Source organism: Macaca thibetana, chromosome 10, assembly GCF_024542745.1.
Source record: "Macaca thibetana thibetana isolate TM-01 chromosome 10, ASM2454274v1, whole genome shotgun sequence".
Taxonomy (NCBI): domain Eukaryota; kingdom Metazoa; phylum Chordata; class Mammalia; order Primates; family Cercopithecidae; genus Macaca; species Macaca thibetana.
In genome coordinates this window covers 58,375,413-58,402,598 of record NC_065587.1, presented here as the reverse complement: position 1 = coordinate 58,402,598, position 27,186 = coordinate 58,375,413, and the positions used below count along the sequence as shown (strand labels likewise).

Sequence of the window (27,186 nt, the reverse complement as noted above, 5' to 3'; positions counted from 1 at the left end):
GGATATATGCCTTTTGCTAGGATCAGAATGGAGGAAATCATTAGCTTGAGCCATTCTAGATATTTTAAGAGTTTTATGTCCTAAAATGCTCTATAGGGGTAAAAATAAGTGTTGGCTAGCCAGACAATATTCTTGCCTAGCTCTCACTCCAGCCAATAACGGTCATTCTAGGTTCTCTAGCCAAAAATCTCTTCATAGAAGATGTAATCTGTGCTAATGACATAAAAGCGAGAAACACGAGCCACCAACCTCCTGGACAGTCTTAGATGCCAGGATCTTCTCAATGATGTTTGCATCATCTTCTGGAGGCTCCTGGGGACAAAGATGAAAAAAAAAAAGAAAATTGCTGGAACCACAGAATCCAAGAAAACAATTCTATAAGAAATACTACAATAGGTACTACTTCATTCAAAAGTTCACCTTTGAGTACCAAGGCCTCCTGTCAGGCCACAGAGTGGTCAAAAGGTCACAAACATTTTACAAACCTAGAATTCAAAGTGGTGGTGGCTTCTAAGCTCTGGACACAACTATATTACAAGAGCAGAGATGTTTTTCAGATTCAATTTCAGATCTGCATTTAACATGCTTAAAATTGGTCTCGGACTTACCTTCTTTGCAAAACTACCTACGTGTTGATGCATAAAATTTTCAGAAAGTTCTGAGTCTGGGGTCTTAAAATTAGTTCTAATAGCTACCAGCTATTGACTTTAGGCAAGTCAATACCTCCTAGTCTTCAAATCTATTAAAATAGGAGTTAAAAATACATATCTCACTGGATCAGTGGCAAGATAAAATAGTATTACTGTGGGAAAAATGTTTTCACATACTACTCAAAACTAAGGTATAATTATTCTCTATTAAAATTGTACCATCTTTCCCCTTTTGTAGCTGGAAAAGGCTATTTCACGGATCATCCTTTGAATGTAAATCCCAACTGAAAACATATTCCTTTTTACCCTAGATAAACATCAACACTTCTGTGCTCCACGTCTCCATGAAATCTCTTTCTACAGAATATTTATAGTTAAAAAACACTGAATGTTTAACACTCTTTCTAGAACCTCGAGCAGCATTATTTCTTAGTGGTTTCGTATGCACAGTGACCTTTTCAGATCTATTACAATATGAAACTTAAAACGCCATATGAAAAGAACACTCATCACAACAACGTAATTGCCAAATTCGGTATTCTGGGTTCCTGGCTGGAACGTCCCAGAAAGGTGATTTGTATACCTTCAGTCTACCCATTCTAGGGCGTAAAGCCATAAAATTATAGAAAACATCTCTTAAGATCTTAAATCAAGCTTTTCCCAGGAAAGTGATGATGGGTTAAAAGAAATGAGGAAGGCACATGGCAGAAAAGAATTATGGAAATCAGTAAGCAAGCACAGGCAGATGCTCCCAAAGGTTACAAATATTTACTAAGCTCTCTCAGACACATGGCATTGTGCCAGATGCCATGCAGAAGTTAATCCAAAACCACACACATCCCTTCTCACCACTCAACAGGAAGGCAAATAAACTATAATTACCATACAATAGAAGAAAGCGGTGCGAATACAGACTATGGTTTTGTTTCTCTGTTTAAGTATTTGTTCTGCTTGGTTCCTAAACATAGATAGGTGGCAGGGAGGAGGTGGCAGTTCACTGTTTATTGCTGTCTTCTCCCTTTACTACATAAACCTTCAGAGGGCAGGGATCCTTGTTTTATATACCGACATAGCTAGACCACGAAATGCATAATCAATAGGTATTTGTTGAATGCTGAATAACAAGGAAGAGGAAAAGAAAGAAGGAAATACTATGAGGAAATAAAGTGTCAAACTCTCTGAGGCCACAGAGTGGAGACAGCTATTTTTCTTGATTTACATCACTTAATTTAAGAAGTCTCCCCCTGCTCCATAAACTCAGACTTATACACTGTCAGGATGGTAACAGCAAAGGGCCAAAGCCAGGTGTACTTTAACGAACAGCAAGGACCACGACCACTGATCTTGCAGCCAACTAACTAAAGTCTGACTATGGCAAGTGGGCAGTGAACAGGTGCTAGATTAAGAGAAACTAGACTAATGAACCAGCTTCCTACCTCATTTCCTTCCTAAATTTTTATCCCACATTATTTATGGAGTGCTTTTAGTTTATGCACTGGTCTTACAGAAGTAAATGAGATATGTCTAGTCTTAGCCATCAAGGAACTATCAGGCATGCTAACATAATGCTTAGTTATTGAGGTATGGCATACTTATAGTATGCAGAAATCTCAAGTGTACATCTTGAATTTTTACATACACATATGCACTTATATAACTACCACTCAAGCTCAAGTTACATAATTTTTCCAACACTCTGAAAAATCCTGTCCCCCTGTAAGTAACTAATATTCAGACTTCTACCACCATAGACTGGTTTTGTGTATTATTAAACCTCATGTAAACTGAATCGTACAGTAAATAGTTCATTCTTTTTTAACACTGTGCAGTATTTTGTAATATAAATACACTATCCACTCTACTGTTGAGGAATATTTGGTGTGCTTCCAATTTTTGTATTACACAAGAAATTCATGTAAATTATGTCTTTTGGTGGAAAAATATGCTAATTTATCTTGGATATATAACTAGCAGTAGAAACATGGGGTAGGTAGATGACTAATTTTAATAAATATTATCAATAAATACATAATATTGTCAAAAATTTTCTCAGTGATTGTAAAAATTTTGATACCTACCAGCAAGGTATGGGAGTTCTGGGTGACCTGATATTGTCAGTCTTTAGCATGTTAGCCATTCTGGTGGATGTGTAGTGTTGTCTCTTTAATTCACATTTTCCTGATAACAGAGGATGCTGTGCCTCTTTTCATACGCTTACTGGTCATTTGGATATCCTTTTTTGTGAACCTCCTATTCAGGTCATTTGCCTATTTTATAAATTATTCTTTTAAACTTATTTTCAAGAATTATTTTAAATAAGAGTCCTCTCTCAGATACACAGATTACAAACATTGATACACAGATTACAAACATTTTCTACCAGTCTATGGTTTGCCTTTTCAATCCCTTAATGTGTCTTCTGATGAACAGAAATTCTATATAATCCATTTTATCAATCTTTTCTCTTGTGAATAGTGTTTTTGTGTGCTGTTTAAGAAATTTGTGTTGTCACCAATGTCATTAAGCTACAAATGTAAATTGTAATTTTTATTTTAATCAAACTTTAAATTTAAATGTAATGTCATTTAATTTTAAATGTAATTTAAAATTTTCTAGTAGCCACACTAAAAAAGTAAAAAGAAACAGGTGCAAATAATTTTAATAATATATTTCACTTAAACCAATATATCTAAAATATTATCAATGTGTAATCAACTAAAAAATTAAAAAAAATTTTAATAGTCATTTGATACCAAGTCTTCAAAATATGGTATTTTATATTTATAGCACATCTTAATTCAAACTAGCTACATTTCAAGCACTCAATAGGCACATGTGGCTGATAGGGTCCATACTGGACAAGGTAGCTCTATTTTGTTCAGCTGATCTATTTGACTATCCTTACGGCAATACTGCCCCGTCTTCATTCCTATAGCCTGATTACAAAGTCTTACAGTTAAACTTTCCAATTTAGTTCTTTTTCATGACTGTCTCAGGTTATGCTAGATAGGTCTTCAGCATTTTCACATACATTCCACCAATTAAAAAACGCCCTGCTTAGTTTTTGACTGGATTTGAATTATAAACATCTTAGCAGTATTAAATACCCGTATGTAGCTGGGCGTGGTGGCTCATGGCTGTAATCCCAGCACTTTGGAAGGTCGAGGCAGGTGGATCACTTGAGGTCAGGAGCTCGGGACCAGCCTGGCCAACACGGCGAAACCCTGTCTCTACTAAAAATACAAAAATTAGCTGGGTGTGGTGACGCATGCCTATAGTCCCAGGTACTCGGGACGCTGGAGTATTGCTTGAACCCGGGAGGTAGAGGTTGCAGTGAGCAAGATCACGCCACTGCACTCTAGCCTGAGTGACAGAGTGAGACTCCATCTCAAAAACAAAACAAAACAAAGCAAAGCAAAACCCCGTATGTGCTACATCTATTTGTTTAGGTCTTCTTTTTTCACAGCAATGTTTTTAGAATAGACAGCTTGTGTATTTTTTTGAGTTATTCCAGGGTATCTGATACCCTGATGCTATTACAAATGGGATTTAATAATTATCCTTTCCTGATGTTATGTTGCTAGTTTATAGAAATAAAAAACTCATGTATTTGCATATTGTCTTTGTATCCAGCAACTTAACTAAATCTACATTTATTATTTATAATGATTTGTTAGTACATTCTGTTCAATTTTCTACATATGCACTCATGTCATCTACAAATAATAAAAAAGTTTTACTACTCCCTTTCTAATCTTTTAACTTTTTATTTATTCTTTCTCTTTATTGTAGTGGCCAGGTCCTACATTGTATTTCTGAGTATAAATTATGACAGTGAAGTATTTTTCTTACTCCCAAATTCAGGAAAGAATGCATTCAATATTGTACTACTTAATACAATATTATCCATCAGATTTTCTCTTGCGGCTTTTAAATGTTCTCTCAGTCTCTGGTTTTTACAGTTTAAGATATGCCTAAGTATGGTTTTCTTTTTCTGTATTTTTCCTGCTTCAGAGTTATCTCATTTTGAATCTACTGGTTGATATCTTCCATCAGTTTAGGAATTCTTGGTCATTAGTTATATCTTCAAATGCTACTCTGCTCCAATCTCCTCTATCCCTAGGACTCCAATCAGAAATACTTAGAACTTTCGGCTGGGTGCAGTGGCTCACACGTGTAATCCCAACACTTTGGGAGGCCGAAGTGGGTGGATCACCTGACGTCAGGAGTTTGAGACCAGCCTTGCCAACACAGTGAAGCCCCATCTCTACTAAAAATACAAAAATTAGCTGGGCATGGTGGTGCACACCTGTAATCCCATCTACTTAGGAGGCTGAGGAAAGAGAATTGCTTGAACCCAGGAGGCAGAGGTTGCAGTGAGCTGAGATAGTACCACTGCACTCCAGCTTGGGTGATAGAGTGAGACTCTGTCTCAAAAAAAAAAAAAAAGAAAGAAATACATTAGAACTTTTAACTGCACCCCACTTGTCTCTCTCTCTCATGCTTTTACCTTTTGCTCTGTTTGATTCATTCTTTTTCCTCTATGTGCTTTAGAAATTTTCCATTGATCTGTCTTCATATTCACTCATCTTCTCTTCTGCTGCATCTAATCTACTTATAAACCTATCCACTTGGTCTTGAATTTTATAAACTGGATTTTTCGTTCTACACTGTTACCTGATTCTCTTTATAGATTTAATTCTCTGTTGGAAGTTTTCACTTTAAAATTCACCTTATCCATCTTTTCCTCTATTTTTTTTTTTTTTTAAACAGGATCTCACTCTGTCACCCAGGCTGAAGAGTACAATGGAGCGATCTCACCTCACTAAAACCTCCACTTCCCGGGCTCCAATGATTCTCCAGCCTCAGACTTGCAAGTAGCTGAGACTAGAGGTGCAAGCCACCACACCCAGCTAATTTTTGTATTTTTTGTAGAGAAGGGTTTTGCCATGTTGCCCAGGTTGGCTTCGAAATTCTAAGCTCAAAGTGATACTCCAGCCTTGGCCTCCAAAAGTGCTGGGGTTATAGGCATGAGCCACTGTGCTGGCCCCCTCTATTTTCTTTAACATTTTAATCATAGTTATTTTAAAGTTCTTTCCCCCTGCCAACTCTAATATCTGGGTCACCTGGGGTCTGCTTCTATTATATAATTATTCTCTTAATTTTTAGCCACCTTTTCCAGCCTCTTTGAATGCCTAATATTTTTTACTTTATGTTGGACACTGTGGATAAATGAATTGTGGCAGCTCCAAACAGTATTTTGTACTACAAGTATTTCCCATTTTCTCTTAGACAACCAGGGCGAGGGGATGGTCCCTTTGATCCAGTCAGAGACTGAGTTGGGTTAGGACTGAGTTACTGTTTTAAGATTCAATCCACCTCTTATTTTACTGTTTTTGGAACATGAGTATCCAGGGTCACTGAGTGAGAGTGGCAGGTCTTTTTTCTCTTGAGCCCTGAAACATGCTCTATGGAGGTTTTGAGCTTAGTGTTTTAGTCTTCTGCCCCACGCAGGTTAAAAGTCCGACAAACACCTTAAGCGAGAGTCAGTATTCTGTGGTAGGTCCATTCCTTTAGTGATTTATTTGTCTCCTAAGTACCAGGCGACTATGAAATTTCAATCTGCCTTCTGGCTGAACTCCTAGCTTCCTGGGATACCCCAGAATTCAGTAGAAGTCTCTTGAGGAAATCCCCTTGCTTTGGGGATTTCTTTAGTTTCCAAACATTCCACCAGCCCTGTATATTTAATCCCCAGTAGCATCAGATGGTTTCTCTTCTACCCAGAACAGTCTCTTTTGTTTAGGCCAAACCTGACCCTTAGCCCACTCCCAGAATTGGGAAATGTCTCCAGAGAAGAAAACAGCCAGTCATCATCAGCCCACCTAGGGATGAGCCTTACTGTCTGATATTTTAGTTCATCTCATTCTCGTTGCTTCCACAGCTATATGATGCCTTTAAGAAGAGCTTTTTGCAATTTATATATTTTTTCCAATATTAACTCTCATTACTGGAGCAGTCTAGGGCCTAGTTTTTGGGTTTCTTCTCTTTTCTATCTGTATTCATTGTCTTGGTGATCTCACTCAGTCTCAGGGTTTTAAATACAGGCATCATCCAGCTCAGAACCTCTCCCCTGGCAATAGCCTCATATATGTAATTCCTATATGCCATCTCCACTTGAGTATCTCAGAGGTATTTCAAATTTAAAATATCCATACACTAAACTCCTATCCAACCCTCTTTCCTACCCCTCCTACCTACAGTCTTCTCCCACCTGAGTTAGAGTAAACTATGCTTTCAGGTACTCAAACAAAAAATCTTGGTGTAATCCTTGACTCTTCTCTTTCCTTTCCATACACCGTATCTGATTGGCCTAGAAATCTTGTTGGCTCTATCTTCAAAGTATGTCCAAAACCCAGCCTGTTTTTCACCATCTCCATTGCTTCTAACCTGGTCTGTACCACCTTCATTTCTCACCCAGATTATTCTCAAGAGTATCCTAACTTGTCTCCCTGCTTCTGTTCTTGCCCCACTAGTCTATTCTCAACATAACATCCAGAATGACCTTTTTTATTAAGCTATTCCTCTGCTTACACTGCTTAAAAGGTTTCTCTTTTAACTCAAAGTAAAACTAAACATCTTCCAATGTCTACAAATCCTACAGGGTCCATGCCCACCCTCCTACCTCATCTGTTATGGTTCAGTTATCCTTGTCTATTCTTCATGCATACCATGCATGCCTCTACCTCAGGACTTTGTATAGACTATTCCCTCTGTCTAAGATGTTCTTCTGCCCTGCACAACTCCCTCTCTCCTTTACCTCCTTCTATTATTCGCTCAAATATTATACTTTTAGTGAAGGCAACTCTGACCACCCTATTTAAAATTGCAATCCTCACCCTGAATTCTGCATCACCCTTATTCTAATATATTTTTAGAATGGCATTTACTGCCATTGATGTACTAGGTAATTTTCTTATTTAAGGTTTATTAATAGCCTCTCCCTATTTACTTCTACTCTTTGGAAGTTTTGACCTAGGTCCTTTGGCCTCCCATGCCATGTAGGTTCAAAATGTGGCAAATGTTGGAGGGAGAGACCAGTTGTGAATTTGTTGCAGGCTTTTCCACGAGGGCAGGAATTTCTGTCTCTTTTGTTCCCTGGTGTTATTTCCAGAAATTAGACAGTCCTTGGCATACAGTAGGTGCTCAATAAATATTTCTGAATAAATAATGTTAGGAGATTTTGCAATATAACATGGTAACAGTAGTAAAAAGCAAGTACTATGAGAATACAGAAGCCAGAGCACTTGGGCGAATTAGAAGAGGCTCTGGAAATGATGTGACATATGAGTTATATCTGTGGGCAAGCAGTAAACTTTCACGACTGCTGACTACTTTCCCCACCTGCTCCTAAGTCTGTATACCCCAGACTAGCAAGCAAGCATCCACACATGTACACACACACTGAAAGGAACAAAGTTCTCTTCCTTACTACTAGATTGCTTCAAATATTTTCTTATTCTACCTACCATGAAGAATAAAAATGGTTTCTGATGATAGGAATTTGATTACAATTCAGAATATTTAACTAGGACCAAATCTAAAGAAACTTTAATACATGGATGAAGAAAGCACAGGACTTTGAATATTAAAAGAAGTCAGGGTTTAAACACTTTTCATTATAGGAAATTTTCAAGTGAAACTTAAGGAGTTTGAAATAAAATTTCAATTTGTTTTTTTGGCACTGTTAAAAAAGAGAGGGTAAGCACTCATGTTAAAGAATCAATAGTGATCATCCAAATATGGAAAACAGGTTTTTATTTTATCCTAATGAAATGAAAAGGGAGCAGCATTTCCGAAATACACATCGAAGTAGGAAGGAAACTGGAAAATCAGAATCTTTTTTTTTTTTTTTCTGAACAGAGATTGTGCATAAGTACGATCATGTGTGTATAAACACTCAGTGTATACAGATACACACAGATATAAACTAAATCTGCTTGCCAGACACACTTCCATAACAACCATCTGTTCTCAACTGCTTGGAATTTCCTTAAATTATCCTTCAAAGAAGACCATTTTAATTCATACACTTTTTATGTCAGAGATTTATATAATCTTAATATTTTATCCTTAGGGAAAATTTTCAAAAACTTTTAACCCTATTTACCTTCAACCTCAACCAACTACCTCTCTTACCTCTATTTAGCAAACCATAAGGAGGGAGCATAACAAGAAGCAAATCAGGTTTGAAACCACAGTATTTATCAAGTGCCATGGAATATACAAAACCAGTATCAAGCTTTATGCCCAATTTCAAGGGGATTACACTCATTCAGGGAAGAAAAAATAAACATGTCTGTCTTAGAAATATCCCAGGGTAAATGCTAATTGGTCAAACAGTAACTACAGTCCAATGAGAGTTCAGAAAGTGAAAACAGCATGGATTTCACAGCATAGGTGAGGTTTTAGTTGGGCCCTAAAGAACACTGGCTCATAAAAGAGGACAGCAAAGAGAAAGGTAAGATGAAATGAGAGATGAAAGAACAATCTTACAGGATGTATGATGCATATCTAGAATGCATGCTAAGTAACCTGCCTTATTAGACTGAAAGCATTACACAAAATGAGGAGTAGGAATGAGAGTAAACAGGTAGTGTGTGGCCACATCTTAAAAAAAAAAAGGAAAAGAAAAGAAAACACAGGAGTTTTGATCTAATAAGGGAGTTAAAAAGTAACCACCTTGGATTTCGTGAGCAGGAGACTGAGAAATACCAGCAATTCCCTGATATTTTGGGAAAGTTAGTCTGGTATCCGACTGGGGAGAGCAGAGAATTGTGGCAGGCAAACTACAGAAGTGTGTGCTGCAGTAAATTGTACACTGGGCTCAGCACAGGGGGTGGCAGCAGAAACCAAGAGGAAACAAATACAGGAAACAACCTAAAGACAGTGTGGGAATTGGTGGTTGTACCTAGTGAAGAAATGGGAAGACTCAAGAAATTACCCACCCAGGCAGAGCTGATAGGAGCCTTATGATGAAGGGCCCTAACGGACACTTCTGCACCGAGTCACACACGCTGGCACGAAGCTACGGCAATGCCAAATAGCAGCAAAGAGCCTCAGAAAAGAGGCCTGTCTGAGGGTTTAAGTGAGACAGAGATGAATACCAGTGAGGAAAAAGTGCCAGTATACGGAAATGGAGGAAACAAGAGCCTGGAAGAAAAGAAAAATCTCTTTCCTTTCTAATACAGAGGTTTAAACAAATCGTACCAGTTTGAGTTTTAAAGCAGTTGAGGTTTAAACAAATCATTACCAGTTTCATACCATAATGAGTTTTAAACATATTTATTCACTCACTGAATAAGTATTTGATAAGTTCAACTAATAGGTCTTTATATTAGCTACCAACCAGCAGAAATATAAAGTTCTACCTATGCTAAGAAAAATTACAATAAATTAAAAAGTGATGCCTGTTTTTGCAAAACTCTGCAATCTGACTGGGGAACAATCAGGAGTGATCATCAAAGCAGTATGGCAGAGGCGCTGAAAATCAGGACCATCACAGGCTATGAATAAGTGGTACAAGGGTCTCAGCTGAATTTAGACTTAGGGAATAATAATTACAATAATGAAAAACCTTATCGAGCAGAGGATGGAAAGTGCCACTTCATCTGAATAGTTCCTGGGAGTAAATGTAAATTTTATTTTATTGAAACTCTCCTACCTGAGAGGCACATAGGACAAAAAAAGATACAAATCCTACACTAACATAACTCATGGTTTAGAAGAAGGAAACAAAAAATTTGGCAGGTGTCCAAAGGACAAGGACAGTTAAACATATTAGAGTGCACTGAGAGTAAAGGGGAGGGGCACTTACCCCAGCTCGGAGGAGCAAGGCACTTTCGGGAGGAGGAAACAACTGAGCTCAGCCTGCCAGGTATAGAAAAAGGCCTATCAAAGAAGAGTGCGCTGTACGCAGACACAGAGCACAGCACAGGAGAAAACCACGAGCCAAAGCCTTATTCAAATTCAAGTCCTTCTGTTCCAAAAGGCAAAATCACACAAACCACCCAAATTGCAGGAGGCAAAAACTGAGACAGCCTTGCCAACAGTCTATACATTGTAAATAAAATACACCACAGAACTCTAAAAGTTTGTTTGTGTTCCAGACACCAAAATGAGTTTGACAAAGAATAAGAAAATAAAGAGTCACATTTAGGATGGAAACTTTTCTACCCCTGAATCCCAAGCTCGGGATTGTGCTACAGAGTCCAAAGCACAGCTGTGATAATATGCCATTCCTGAGCTAAAGTGAGTCGTGTGTAAAGATGTTTTAGCAACTCACCACTTGGTAACCAGTGCTGAGGTTGTGATCTGGGGCTGGGACAAGGGCCAGCAGTCACAGAAGTGGGTTGAGCATGCTGAGAAGATACTGCACAGATCTGCAGAGAGATGGCAGTGGGGCCATTCTGGTGCTGACTCCAGCCCCTTCTCTGCCCCGAGCTAAAGCTAGCAGGCAGGCAGACACCCACCCAGAGGGCCCCAGGAGAAGGATATAGGAAAAAGCTTCCTCTTCTTCAGTGATTTTCTGTGCCACTGGATGTGCCTTGAGATTGCCTGGAATCCTAGATGAGATTCAAGGCTTTCAGGCTTTTCGTTAGTGTGGGAAATCTTTGTTCAAACTTCCTCAGGAAGCCCAGTATGTAAAAACAGTTTTAAGTGGAGCTGTTTTGGTTCTGCAGCAACTAGGACTCTACAGAGCACCAATTTTGAAAATCACTCGGTAAGCCGATCTCTCCAGTCCCCTCACTGGCTGTGTGGCCTGCCCTGCATGCTAGGCCAGGCCTTGGCTCAGAGGCCAGCCCCACACGGTCGCACTTCTCTGAATGCCAAAGCCAAAACCATCAATCAGGCCTCTCTCTTCCTTAAATTTGGTAAATTTTTTTGAGATATAATTCAGATTCTAATTTATGTTTCTCCATATATAAACCCTCTCTTTGCTATATCCTTAGAAGAAAAAAAAGAGTCTTAATAAGATACCCAACATTTCCTGAATTATTTCTGTTAGTTAGATCAGCTACTGCTGCCCTTCAGGTGCCAGGGGAGAAGTCATAACATCTGAAATATGGTTAATGGCTTAGGCTAAATGGCTACTAGGAGAAAATCAAATTCCGTATAGTGTTTTAACTACCAAACCAACCATAACATCCCCAAGGAATGAAAACCCCATTACAAAGCAATACAATTCTATCACCTCATGGCAGTCTTGCAAGGGCTATTTTTAAATATTAATATTTGCTTGAAAAGTATTATAGTGACGATACATCAAATTATTATTCCTACTGTTACATTCATTAGTTGGATAACCCTTAGCAGAGACATGAAATCAACTCTTACATGCTAGTCACTGATTAATTGCTGCTATGTAACTCTGACCTGGATCGTTCTGGGCTTCAGTTTCTTCATTGTTAAAATAGGGACAATAGTCCCTGCTCCCTGCTACTTTCTATGCAAACATAGAGTGAAAGAATATGTGGAATTATATGAAAATGGTTTAAGTTGGAGGCAAGGTAGTCAAGGAAGATAAAGTATTATCAGCTTCCATAAGATACACTAGCATCCAGGAGGAATGACAGGTATTTGTGATGCTACCACTCCATACAGAGTGTGAATTCTGCCAAGTCAGCAACAGTTGACTCCATAACAACAGACAGCCATGTCCCAGAATGTGCTCTTGGCAATAACGCCCCTCCTACATGCACAGCCTGCTTCTTGTCTTGCTTTTCACTTCTTCTCTATAAGCTCCTTGGCACAGACCTCCTTCTTTTCAACATTTAACCCTTCTCTCCTTTCTAGTGCCTCTGTATCAAGTGCTAATACTATCATCTTCTTTCTTGACACTGCTGCCAACAGAAACTGCTAAAATGCAAATACAGTGGTCCTACTCCTCTGCTTCAACACATCAGTGCCTCCTATCCCTTGTCCAATCTGCATGATAAAAACAAAATTCCTTAGGTGATATTCAAGGCCCTTCACACTGTGACTGCTCCTACCTCTCAGTCCTCCTCTCTCACCACCCCTCAAATTACACCCCAGCATCCAGCCAAGATTATCCATTTGTCATATCACAGCTTGTGGTGCCATTCAGTTTCTGGGGCTTTATGAAGTTCATGCTGGAAAAGTTCCTCCTAAGTCCTTGTCTTCCCATACATCTGACCAGTCTTGCTTCTGTGCAGCCTCTGTACCCAGCACATCTAGACTCGCAATACAAGCCTGTTGAATCAGAGTTCCGAGTTCCAACTGTAATTACTAGTTCATTTGATCTCATCCACTTAACAGCTATTTATTACACAAAAGACTTTTACATTCTTTTTTTTTTTTTGAGACAGTGTCTTGCTCTGTCACCCAGGCTGGAGTGTAATGATGCGATCTTAGCTCACTGCAACCTCTGCTTCCCAGGTTCAAGTGATTCTTGTGCCTCAATCTCCCAAGTAGCTGGGATTACAGGCCTGCACCACCATGCCCAGCTAATTTTTGTATTTTTTTTTTTGTAGAGACGGGGTTTTGCCATGTTGCCCATGTTGATCTCGAACTCCTGGCCTCAAGTGATCCACCTGCCTCAGACCCCCCAAAGTGCTGGGATTACAGGTGTAAGCCACCACGCCCGGCCAAGACTTTCACATTTTTAATGAGAGACAAATAAAACAACATCAGAGATCAGATACATTCAAATGCAATTTGTGTTGTGGTAAGTGCTTTAAGGAAGCATACAAGGGGCTGAAATAGAACATCATTGGGATGAGGGGCAGGAATCTACTTTAGATAAAAGAGTCAAGAAGGATCTCTCTAAGGAGATAACATTTTAGGCAAAACTGATAAACCAGTCATGTAAAGCATTCCAAGCAGAAGGAAGAACAGAGGCAAAGGTCTACAGGTGGAAAAGGACTGTTAGTTCAATGCATTAAAAGACAGTCAGTCTTTTGGCTGGAGAGTAATGGGACAGGGAAAAATTGTTTATCTAAAAAAATGAAGAATTTGGTGAAACAAGGCGAGAGTGTGATGTAGAGGGTCCTGCTGAGCACAGTAAGGAGTCTGAATGTTATTCCCAGTACAACAAGAAGTTATTTGAAGGCTACAAGCAGCACTTAAAATGATCTGACTTATGCTTTAGCAAAGGGCCAAGAAACAACTCTGTCATCTAGGTCAAAATGACTGTCCAGCCAAAGTCAGTACCCTCATGCAAAGGCCATACCTCCGCCTGCCAGGCCAGTGTAGAAGCTGAGAGTGCAGACGTTCGACCAGCTCCAAGAACAGCAATTGTTTCCCCATCATCATCCACCACTTTGAAGTCCAGGTCCTCATTGTATTTTCTGCGCTTTACTTGCCTTCCCGAGCGTCGTTTCTGCAGGGCAAACACACCCGTCAGAGAAACTCTCTGGCAAACACACCCGTCAGAGAAACTCTCTGAGTGAAAGACAACAGCCTACATAAGAAGACCCGCATCTACATTTACTAATAAGCCAAGGAGAGCTTTCTTGCCTTACAAAAGAAATCTTTCTTAAAGACAACTCTTTTAAGGACTAAATTCAGTCAAAATGGGATCTAGCGGAGTAGGGGACAGAACAAAAGCTCAATCTCCAAATTGCCATGATCCACTAAAAAGAAGGGGTAATGTCTCACTGTCCAGTAAGACGTGTTCTGTTGATCAACGGTAGTGACTTCCCCCCTTTCAGAATCCACTTTTCCTCCAATAAAACAAGGATGGGAGCTGAACTCTATCATCTTTTGGGTCCCTTCCAGCACTTGCTGGAAGCACAGATTTTATGACATGATGACAGTTTTTTATTGTTTTTGCTTAAATTCACCATCCTTACTGTGTACTTCTAAAAATGTAGTTAGAAAACTAGTTAGTATCAATTTTTTGGATTTACTCTGAGAATCTCGTAATGCTTCCTGAAATGCAGGGAGACATCTTAAGTGTGACAAAACAAGGTTCCTAAGTCACCTTGACTGTGATGATCTAAGGATTCATCTCTAATTAAGAAGCCTGTACCTTTTAATATTCAACAACAAAACAGCCCAGTGGCTTTCCACAAACAGAACAGCATACAGTTAATCTCTACATACTCATCATATCTCAACAGTAGAATCACTTCAGGGAACCATTTACCAGCCAGTTCACTCTCAAATATTTAAATCTTAAAAAACAAAAGCAAAAGCAAAATCCCACCTCTCTTTTCTTCTACAAGATACCTCCTGAGCATCTCTCTTGTGTTCCTATCACTTCTTCACTAAGTTGCCTCTAGGATGTTTTACTTTATACGAGGGATTCCACATAAAAACCTCTCCCCAACACCACATACAGATCACCATTCTACAAACACCTAATACCCTGCCAAATTCCATCAACTCAGTGTGCCTGGCTCCTCTGCCAATCTAGACACTTAACAGCCACCAGCCCCAGTTTACAGGCAGTGAGGAGTCTGCTCTGACACCAGACACTGCTGCTTATTAATACTGTGACATTACTAGCTGTCATTTTCCTACAGGGAAGAGCAGTGAGAAACCCATGAAGGTCCAGATGATCCTGGAAGGTATAGTACGTCAGTCTTATTCTAAATGAGACTTGCAGCAGCATGGCTCAGATAAATTGCTATGAATATCAGAGGAAACAGAGCACTTTCAAATATTAGCCTTCATGCTCAAGAGCGGTTATCAACTCAGAAAATCCCTAACACTGTCATGGGCACACTTTGGCATATTTTTAGGAATCTGGTTTAGACGGGCAACTCCATGTTTCCATGTTTGGCCAAACTTTCCTTACTTGTTGGCATAATGGATACATTTCTGACTTTCCCAGCATCTGGGATTATGAAAATGTCCTTGTATAGGCTGGCCTGGCACTCTGAGCACTAAATGCATTACCTGCATGGCAAAAGAGGCCTTACAAGCTTGGCTCACAACTTTGTTTTCCACATCAACTCCTTCTGCAGCCTAATATCCTGCTACTTTTCAGGAATGAGGCAAACACCACTGGAAAACTGGGATATCATTAGTATACTGATCGGGCTAGGGAGTGTGCTAGAGATAGGCATAGAGGAGCAACAGGATCAGTGTGAGCCAGATCCCATCCAGCAGCTGTAATCTCCACCAGGCCTCCCGGTCACAGCTGTACCTGGCTGTCTGTAGACTCAGTGGACTCCTCAGGACTCCGCAGAGATGGGTTCGTCAGGCCCTGATCCAGCTCTAAACTCTCCACTGTAGTTTCACTTTTCCTTTTTCCTTTCTTCTTTTTCTCCACTGGGGTTGGTCCTTGCTCCTTGCTACAAGGAGAAATTCAGAATTAAAACTGTTGGGCAGTTTTTAAAACTAAGATTTCTCATGTGATCAACATCATGAAATCACATCCTGGAATTCTAGGGCCAGGGCAGGCTTTAATGGGGAATCTACAAGAGTTTCTTCCCAGAAATGAACAGAAACATGGGAAGAAATATCTACATGGATCAACGCAGAATTCACTTTATTACACCCCATCGTGACTATTATAGCTACAATTAATATGTAAGAAATAATATGAACATCTCCAAAAACTTCACTTTTAGTTTATACAAATGTCTTCTCTAGGAAGTTCAACTGCTTCACAGATACCAAGAATCTTCAAATTACAATCTCCCTTTAAGTTTCTTAGGAAGAGACATCTCCCTAATCTGTCACCATCCTCTACTGAGTACATGCTGGACCTGGAGTGAACACTAGGCACTCAAAAATGAAGAGAACACTGCCTCTGCCCTTGACGAGCTTATGATTATGAAAATCCTACAGTTCACCTACAACCACAGCCCAAGGCAGTACATGAATGCTTCCTCAGAGAGGCAGAGATGGGCCAAGTCCATCCGCCCTGCAAGGCCCTGCTAAGATGGCAACATTTTCTCCAAAAAGCCTTCCCTGGCCTTCCTAGGTGGTAAAATCTCTTTCCCACACTCCCAAAGCACTTCAACTATACTTTGCTTAAATGATCTTTCACCAGAATTAGTTGTTAACTACAATATCAGGCTCAGAATTCACATAACTACATACAGTGCCTGGATCCTCTACAGTTGCTCAATAAATACTTGCTGGATAGGTGAGTAATTTATACTTCTCTGATCTCTCTTACCAGACTCGAAGTTCCTAGAGGGCAGTATGTGCTTGACTATGCTTGTATTCCTCAGAGTGAGTGGTCTTATGCCTTATACATAGTAAGTATTCAATTAATATTTAAGCAAGTTTTAAAATGGTTGTTTAAGCAACGGATAGATGGATGCATTAATGAATGGCTGTGATTAACTGTGGTTGGGGAGATTTGAGAACATACATTTGATCAGAGATACATATATATATGTACATATAAAAACACAATTCTGACAGTAGTAGGAATAACAATAACTAATGATTGCAGCTAATACTTTATATAATAATTACTACATGCCGGCACATTCGTTTACATTGCCTTTGCTCTTCACAACAGCCCTGTAAGGCAGATGGTATTCTTTTTTTTTTTTTTTTTAAAGACGGAGTCTCGCACTGTCATCCAGGATGCGGTTCAGTGGTGCGATCTCTGCTCACTGCAACCTCTACCTCCCATGTTTAATTCTCTTGCCTCAGCTTCACCAGTAGCTGGGATTACAGGCATCCATCACCACACTTGGCTTTTTTTGGGGGGGTATTTTTTTTTTTTTTGAGACGGAGTCTTGCTCTGTCACCCATGCTGGAGTGCAGTGGCGCAATCTCCACTCACTACAAGCTCCGCCTGCTGGGTTCACGCCTTTCTCCTGCCTCAGCCTCCCGTGTAGCTGGGACTACAGACGCCAGCCACCGCGCCCGGCTAATTTTTGTATTTTTAGTAGAGACGGGGTTTCACCATGTTAGTCAGGATGGTCTCGATCTCCTGACCTCGTGATCCGCCGGTCTCGGCCTCCCAAAGTGCTGGGATTACAGGTGTGAGCCACCGCACCTGGCCAGCAGATGGTATTTTTATTCTCATTTTATTCCTCCTCAGAGGAATCTGAGGCATGGTGAGGTTAAGTTAGATTTCCAGGGCAACAGGGTTAGTAAATGGCAGAGACAAGATCTGAGCCCAAGTGGAATCTGTGCTCATCTGTGATTATCATAGCATTCTTGGGGGAATAGAACAGTGTTTTGGATACATTTAGTAAAAGATAGTTAGTTGTGTGTCTGGATAACAGGGCAAGTGAACAGAAGCACCATGTGATGCAGCTCAAAGGAAAAATCAAGGGTGCACCAGGCCAGAAAGTTTAGACTTCATTCTGCGTGAAAAGGGCCATTTTCAGGTCCAGGAAAGAGGGAATGAAGCCTTTCAAGGGTGGAAATGCTTTGAAAGGCCCAGCAGGAGTAGAACCAGGAAGTCTTGGCAAGTGACAGAATGTGGGTGACAAAGAAAGAGCCAACACTGGTACTTCCCATCAGGAGATTTAGTAGAAAGTATGGGGAAGAGAAGGAAACTGGAGGACCTTGTTCAGAGGGGTGATCAAGGACACAAACCAGCCAGTGCTGATAGCTAAATCTGTCTGCTTCCCTCTTGAATACCCTTCACCCTTCACATGCCCCCAACCAGGTCAGCACAAACTCTGCCCAGCTTTTATTCCCCAGGCTGGAGACTGGCTTGCCTACCTACCAGGAAAGTTCACGATGAAAGCTATTTGCAAACAAACACAGGAACAGAAAAACAAATACTGCATGTTCTCACTTACAAGTAGGAGCTAAATGATGAGAACACATGGACACACAGAGGGGAATGACACACACTAGGGCCTTTTGGAGGGTGGAGGATGGGAGGAGGTAGAGGATTAGGAAAAATAATTAATGGATACTAGGCTTAATACCTGGGGGATGAAATAATCTATACAACCAACCACCATGACATAAGTTTACTTATGTAACAAACTACACTTGTACCCCTGAACTTAAAAGTTAAAAAAAACAAACAAACCAACGAAAAAACTATTTTGATCCAACCTAAAGAACTGAAACTCAAGGGGTCGTGCCATTTTCAAGGATTACAGATTTTTAACAAGGTACTTGTACCCTTAAGCAGGGGAAAAAGCACAAGTTCTTCTATTTCTTGCCAGTTCAGAAGAGGAGACTCAGGTAAAACAGTTTTAAAAGATGCTAAATTTTCATGAGTCTTTATCTCGTGAAGTAATTTTGTGGCTTCTCATTAAGAAAACTGCATAGTAAATTACATTCTACAAAGTACTTGTGAATTCCATGTCTCATCCCAATCCCAAGAGGAGCCAGGACAAACAATCCCTATATTCCAGATGAGGAAAACTGAGATTTTTTTTTTTTGAGACAGAGTCTCGCTCTGTCGCCCAGGCTGGAGTGCAGTGGCCGGATCTCGGCTCACTGCAAGCTCTGCCTCCTGGGTTCACGCCATCCTCCTGCCTCAGCCTCCCGAGTAGCTGGGACTAGAGACGCCCGCCACCTCGCCCAGCTAGTTTTTTGTATTTTTTAGTAGAGACGGGGTTTCACCGGGTTAGCCAGGATGGTCTCGATCTCCTGACCTCGTGATCCGCCCGACTTGGCCTCCCAAAGTGCTGGGATTACAGGCTTGAGCCACCACACCCGGCTGAAAACTGAGATTTAAAAGCAGCAAATGTCCCAAAGTCAGCAGCAGGGCAGAGGCTTATGCTCAGGTCAGCTGAGTCACAGGGTATTACTTTTTCACACCAAATCATGTATTTTGCCTCTTTTTTTCTAAAATCCCAGTCTCCCTTTTAGTAAATGTAAAAACTTCAAATATCCTTTAATGTTATTTGAATCTCAAAATAATGGTTTAAAAAATCAGCAACATTCCAATGACCCAAATATAGAAAATTCACAAATCCATAGATGTTGATAGTTTTTTACAGCTCTCTTAGAAAAAGGTTTAATTCTTTGACACAAACGTAAAGAAAGCTTACAATATGCCAAGTCACCCTAATAGTCACATGCTCAGTGGCCTTTGAATCTTCTGTAAAATCTTAAATCTTTCTTCCCGGCATTTGAAATCAATTTCATCTACTTACTAAATGTAACTTCATTATATTAGAACACTTTGTCTGTATATGTTTAATCTTCATTCTAAATATTTATTATGTGTGTGTGCGCGCATGTGCCCAACATGCTAGAATCATGTGCTTCACTGTGGAACATCATACTCGAAGCTAAACCAAGTCCAAATCATAACTAACGAATAGAACTTCCTCAAAATATGACACTTTTACTAGGAGACTTGTGTGCATTTTGAGCAACACATTAAATGTTGAAAGGAGGGAGGAGTCATGGTGAGGCACTTTCCAAGACAAGCCCGAGGCGCTACTAGATTTTCCCAGCCATAAGCTGGGGTTCAGGTAGCCTGGGAATACTTTCTCAAATATTTGTCAGTAAAATAGGAAAATACTGGCTGAAACCTGCTCCCTTGTTTGCAGGTAAAGAAGAAGATACTCTACTCGGGAAAGCCTCAAAGTGATTTTTTGGAGGTTACCTTTGGCAAGAGAAGCCATTTTAAGTTCCAAAAATTCTTCCTGGAGCTCTTCTGATAAAGGCAAGTATCAAGAAGAAAAGATTCCTTGTAAGCTTACAAATGGGATCTTCAAATACGATATTAAGAAAAATAATCATCTGAATTCATCCTCTAGGAAGACTAGATAAGGTGTATCTTTCTGCTCTTTGGAAAAAGTTTTAAAAACCTTACGCTTGAGAGTTTTATCAGTTGAAGACATTTTAATCTCTAAACTGCTATACCTACAGATGATTTGGCCCATGAATGTTTGTTTGCTCCTTGAAGTTCCAGGTTCTTCAAAAATAATGGATAGGCCAGGTGTGGTGGCTCATGACTGTAATCTCAGCACTTTGGGAGGCCCAGGCAGATCGCTTGAGCTCAGGAGTTCAAGACCAGCCTGGGCAATATGGTGAAACCCTGTCTCTACAAAAAAATACAAAAATTAGCTGGGCATCGTGGCATTGGTCTGTGGTCCCAGCTACTTGAGAGGCTGAGGTGGGAGAATCGCTTGAGCCTGGAAGGCAGAGGTTGCAGTGAACAGACATCATGCCACTGCACTCCAGCCTGGGTGTCAGAGTGAGACCTTGTCTCAAAAAAAAAAAAAAAAAAGAGGATAAATAGGATCTAACAAAACTGCATATGCAAATAATCTTTGACTCAGCAATCTACTTACAGGAATGTAATCTAAAGATATATCACACGATATAAAAACACATATTCATGAGGTTATTTATTACAACATTTTTTGGTAATTATAAAATAATGAAAACTACCTATCTAAACATAAATGACTGAATAAATTAGGATATATACAATGTAATACTAGACAGCTATAAAAACAAGAAATAATTCTACAAACTGATAGGGAATGATTTCTAAAGATATATCAAGTGAACAAAGCAGTGTTAAAAGAGTATAATATGCTACCTTTTGTGTAAGAATAAAGGGAAATTTAAAAAACCTGTACACATCTATCTACTAATACAAAAAGAAACACAGGAAGGATAAACAAAAAAACCCACAATGCCTATCTATCTACAAGGGGTAGCAGGGATACAGGAGGGAGTGACACTTCTCTGAGTATACCTTTGTATACAGATCTGACTTTAGGAAATCTGTTAAAGTTCTACATACTAAAACACAAAAAACTAAAAGATGAAAACAAGCTGAAACAAGTGAATCCATGTATGTTTAAAACAAGTAATATAACTGCACCTCATAAAGAATAAAACCGCTTCCATTAACTGATGAACACAGCATTTGACTACATACTCTCAATTTCTAGGAGAAGGGGAAAGAAGAGCAAACCAATTCTGAACTTTTTTTTCTTGGTAGTTAAGAAAAAAACTACCATGGTGAAGTGACTCTGAACTATTTCAGATGTGGTATAGGACTAAGCAAATGAGTAAATGTGTTGATGTTGGGAACTGGCAAATACGAAATGCTATAAGGCAAGGGAGATACTGTGAGATGAATCTCAACTGCAGGCATCATCAGTTGAACTCATGAGTTCCATAACATGTATGAACACAAGCACGTATATGCGCACGTGTGTATGTATATATACATGTATGTGTGTAGATATAAGTATGTATATACGTGTGTACATATATTCATATGTGCATGTTTGTATGTATTTTCCCCCTAGTTTTGACAACAGAAAGGGCCTAAGAGCGAAGATGCCCCATCAGCAATGTGTACACCTAACACTCAGATCTTCGTGTTTAATACTGAAGCTCCTCACAGAAATGGCCGATTCCAAGGCTAAAGCAGGGAAGAGAGAGGATGAGCCCGAAACACCCTGCTATGTCAGAAAGTAAGAGAGTGTTTAGAAAAACAAACATGGCAAGTCAAAATGAGAAATAAGTCAGCTTGAAGAGCTTTTGTTGCCCAAAACTGAGACCATCTGAACACCAAAGTAACTGAGGACAGTAAAGAATTATAAGTCATTGAAAATAATAGGAATCTATACCGATGAGACATACATAAATAATGAATAAGGGATAAAGGGGAGCTCTTGTTCACTACAAAACACAAATGGTAACTGTAAAGGAAGTGGTAGAGTTAGAAAATCATTTTGAGGCTGGGTGCAGCGGCTCATGCCTGAAATATCAGCACTTTGGTAGGCTGGGGCGGGAGGATGGCTTGAGGCCAGGAGTTCAAGACCAGACTGGCAACATATTGAAACCCCATCTCGGCCGGGCGCCGTGGCTCAAGTCTGTAATCCCAGCACTTTGGGAGGCCGAGACGGGCAGATCACGAGGTCAGGAGATCGAGACCATCCTGGTTAACATGGTGAAGCCCCATCTCTACTACAAAAATATAAAAAACTAGCCGGGCGAGGTGGCGGGCACCTGTAGCCCCAGCTACTTGGGAGGCTGAGGCAGGAGAATGGCGTAAACCTGGGAGGCGGAGCTTGCAGTGAGCTGAGATCCGGCCACTGCACTCCAGCCTGGGCGACAGAGCGAGACTCTGTCTCAAAAAAAAAAAAAAAACAAAAAAAACCCATCTCTACAAAAAAATTGGGAAAAAAAAAAAATCAGCCAGGCATGATGATGCATGCCAGGTACCTGGGAGGCTAAGATGGGAGGACTGATCGAGCCCAGAAGGTCGAAGCTGTAGTGAGTCATGATGGTGCCACTGCACACCAGCCTGGGTGACAGAGCAAGACCCTGTCTCAAAAAAACCCAAAATGACAAACAAAAAAAACCACTTTGTAACCAATGTAGAAAAGATGGGCATGGTGCAGAATCATCAAGGGATGCTAAATCTAGGCAGAATGATGTGAAGAGAAGCAGGATATTTGCATGATCTTAAAGTGTCTCCCTGCAGATTACTTAGTAGTTATAAGGGAATGAAAAGAATAACTAACTAGACAATGGTTATAGAAGAATGACTTACTCTTAGGAAAGACACACTGATGTATTAGGGACAAAAAGGCCAGACATATGTAACTTGTTTGCAACTGGTTCAGGAAACGTGTGCGCACACGCACGCACGTGCACACACACACATAAATATATATACACACACACACACACGCATACACACACACGCACACACACACATACTTTAAAAAATAATTTATCTTGACATACATCTATTCCACTGCAGAAGTGGATACTGTGTTTGGCATCTTTTTTCCTGACAACCAATACTGATTCCTAGACCATAAAAGAGCTCTGGCAGAAGGTCAGAGTGGGCTATGGTACCCCATTCCTTTTACCATGGTGATTGGTCCAGGATGGACACATGACCTAGCCAGACTAATCTGGGAGTCCTTCCTTTAAAAATAAATAAATAAATAAATAAATAAATAAATATATATAGGCAGGAGTGGGTAGGAAAATGAATCTTTCTTCCTACGTCATGAAGTTGTTAAGCTGTAAACCCACAGCTACGGGCAGCCATGATTCCAGCCTTGAGAGGAATGCATTTGCAAAGGATGGAGTGGCACCCAGACAGGCTCAGGGGGTCACTGGAGACAAACAGCTTTGGTCTCAACTAAACTTCCTGGTTCTGATTCCTTAAGCTACTGAACCTCATTATCATTTTTTCCAACTTAAGCTAATTTGACTGGGTTTATGTTACTTGTAACCAAGAGAGTTCTGAATAATATAAACGCCTAATACTCCCACCAATTAATGGCACAGGGGCTTGAATCAAAGCAATCTTATTTCTATAATCCTCTTTTTAATTAATAGCTTTCAGCGTTAGACTAACTTGGAAGGAAAAAAAAGGAAGAAATAACATTTTTGAGAGTCAAAGTAACTATTTTTTTATTCCAACTTGATTTTACAATCAAACATATCTCCACTTCAAAGAAAGTACCTACTATGCATTTATGACATGCAAGAAACTCCCAATCAATTATTTCATACATGCAGGACAACTATTAGTCATAACCATCAAAGCTTTTATTCTGTCTTCCACATGGCTTCATCAGCCAAGAAGACTGTGTGCATCTTTACTTTCTGTAGTTTGTCCTAGAAATTTTTTTTTTTTTTTTTGCTTTCCAAATAGGAAATTTCATTATAATATGAAAGCACTAGGTAGATGGGATTTCTCAAACTTTCTCTGCAACCATATCTCTAGTTTCTAGCCTCCAGGTTTCTTTGCTAGAACTAAGAGTTAGGAAGTGAGTGCCGAATCTGAGTACGAGGAAAAGACCTGGGTACATGTCATGACACTGTACTCCTATGAATCTTTTATGGCTCTGTCCCTGTGGATTCCAGGTATTGAAAGCTCTTATCTACTAAGATGCATTAATTCAAAATGATTCATCTTCTCATTTTAAAATTAAAACTTTATTAAATATCCATCAGAGCCTTACAGCAAGAATGAGTTACTACTACAGCCACTGAAAATAGCTCATGATCCCAATAACTACCTCCAAAGACAAGCGGAGTCTCAGGAGTCCAGTCCAGGAACCACTACTCCACTCCAGCAACAACGCTTCAGAGAAGCTTCCAGCACTGACCTTCCTATACGCTTTGATCCTCTTCCCAGGAGTACAATACTGAAAACATGGATATTACCTTGAAAAAGCTCATTTGTACACTTGATTCAGCTTTTCCATAATGCCCGTATTAATTGAGCCTATATAGAGAACTGAGTTGGTATCTATTTTTAAAAGATACTAGTTAAAAGAAAAAATACTAAAAAACCCTAATTATTTTGGTACAGATATAATCTGCTGTAGATAAACTGTGAACTAAATCTGCCCTCTCAGTCCCTTTAACCGTATCAACACCTTCAAAACAGAGATTACAGAGGACAATATCCTAGTAAAATGGAAACAAAAAGATTACTTCCTCTTAAGATGAAAAAGCAGAGTTTTACCAAGTAATTCTATTAAAAGTAATAAAAGCAATTGAAAATAAAAATTCAGAAAGTATAGAAGAGTTTCAAATAAAAAGTATAACCCATCCTTAGTGCACCAAATCCCCAGAAAGGATCGCTTTTGACTGACGCCTCTCTGATGCGTTCATGCTTCTAGTTCATTATTTATCAACATTAAGCAATGGCTACTGACATCCTGATAGGAAAGTTGATGAATTCAGATCTTATATACCTCCCCTATTCTTTCCCTACTCAGTATTTTCTTTGAACTCTTTTAGTGGAGGCAACCACATTTTAAATTTTCATTCTTTGTTTTTCTGATTGCTCCTGTCATGACCCATTCTTGTGTTGCAGACAAAATATCCTCAATTTGAGGAGCTAATTTAAAATATGTTCATTCTTTTCCTTTAATTGTTTCTTCTTATGACAGTTGTTCTTTCATTCTTCCTTTTCCTGCTTTATGCTGCTCGTTTTCGTCTGTGGTCTTGTGCTCTTCAGTAGACTGTTCCTATTGAAAATCAACTAGGCTGGTAATACAGGTGCCTGGTGAGGCTCTCCTCTGCTTCTGAGTAAACCGCTTTCTCTACAAGCCTCGCCCCTGAATATAAAGCCTGGCCTAGGACTCTGCACACATGTCAAGTGGCTGTCCCTCCCTCCACTTTTTAGGGTATGGGCAGGGAAGGGCAGAGAAGTTAGTGCTCTGTGCCCCTTTCTTGTGGATGTCATTCCTTATATGGAGCCCTAGCCCCTTCCCCAGGGCAAACTGCCTAATATCCGTAGAGTAATTGCCTGAGTTCATCCTAGAGCTGACAAACCACACAGCCGCTCTGCAGACAGTCCCTTAATCAGCCACCTCCACTTCTGGCCTGCCTCCAATCGCTCCTCCAGAGCTGCCTGCTCCATTGCAAGGAGAAAGCACTTCTATCTCTGCTGCAAACACAGTGCCTGCATGAGCTCTAAGCTGGGACTCCCTCCATACCATTTATCCACCAGTATGATACCAGTGGACTTCTTTGTCCAGAAATTCAGTAATAGCTCTCATCTTTGAAAAATTTCGTCCCCTCTGTTCTTCCTATCATTTCAGTAAGATTTGGAGAAGTGAAAATGAAAGCAGGCTGCATGTACCATCTTAAAATCTGGAAGCCCCTAAAAAGAACATTTGTTTAAATGTCTTTTGGTCTTTTTGTTTTAAGTCTTTTCTCATCTACAAATTTCTTTAATAACTGGCTCAATACTCATCTCTTCCAAGGGACTCCTCAGACCAGAAATGACATGCTCCTTATCTTCTAAATCCTTTCAGCTACTCTGTAAGCAGTTATACCAGGTTTTTCATTTGTTTATATTTTTGCTTGTTTCTTGAACACTTGTCAAGGCTGCTTCTTGTGAAAAGCACCTCAAACTCATAAAAGTACCTCAATGACTGGGCTCACAGATACTTCTGACACCTTGCTTCCTTCACTATTGCATTCCCTATAAAAAAACCTCATAAACAAAGCAAGACACAGAAGAGGCACTAAAAATATACTGGATAAATGAGTAGGCATGTATCAAGCATTATTATTTAGCAACTGTTCCCTTACAGATTTGGTAAAGGTCTACTATGCACCAGGCCACAAAGTAAGCACTTCTGATGCTCCAAAAAAAAAAAAAAAAAAAAAAAAAAAAAAAAAAAAAAAAAAAAACAAACAAACAAACAAAAAACAGAAATAAAGACTTAGTACAAAGCTTCCAAGGTGGGTCTCTGACATTACCATTTAGATTTCTTCCCTGGTTAACACAAAGTCCAACGGGTTCCAAGCTCAGGGTCTCTACTGAGGGCTCATACACACCTTTATGTCTTCTTTGGTGTAATAAATGGTCACAATGTAAAAACAGGTCTCCCAACAGAAAGAACCCCACTAATGTAATCTCTTGAACCTGAAATTAGCCTCAATAAAGATCTCTCTAAACAGATATAGCTGACTGACCTTCAAATAAATGAGAAAGAGCCACCAGCCCTGTGAGGAGGAAAGCTAGCTGTGTTACTACTCTTCCTGCACCACACAGTGATCGGCTGACTCAGCGGCAACCACGCAGCTCAGATGGTTATATAATCAGAAGGCCTGGGGTTGAACACTTCCCAGAAGCAGTCATCACAGATGAAATCAAAAAAAG

General features: G+C 39.8%; 1 protein-coding gene across 4 annotated transcripts in view; it reads right to left on the bottom strand.

Annotated features, from left to right (window-relative positions):
* The window catches only part of CHD6 (chromodomain helicase DNA binding protein 6), an 853,354-nt gene that overhangs the window by 97,130 nt on the left and 729,038 nt on the right, over positions 1-27,186 (bottom strand). For all 4 annotated transcript variants that reach the window (XM_050806430.1, XM_050806433.1, XM_050806431.1 and 1 more), the window contains 3 exons: positions 15,823-15,970; positions 13,900-14,049; positions 250-312 (listed from right to left, as the gene is read on the bottom strand). In XM_050806430.1, coding sequence (XP_050662387.1) covers positions 250-312; positions 13,900-14,049; positions 15,823-15,970 — 361 coding nt within the window. The remainder of the gene's footprint in view (positions 1-249; positions 313-13,899; positions 14,050-15,822; positions 15,971-27,186) is intronic.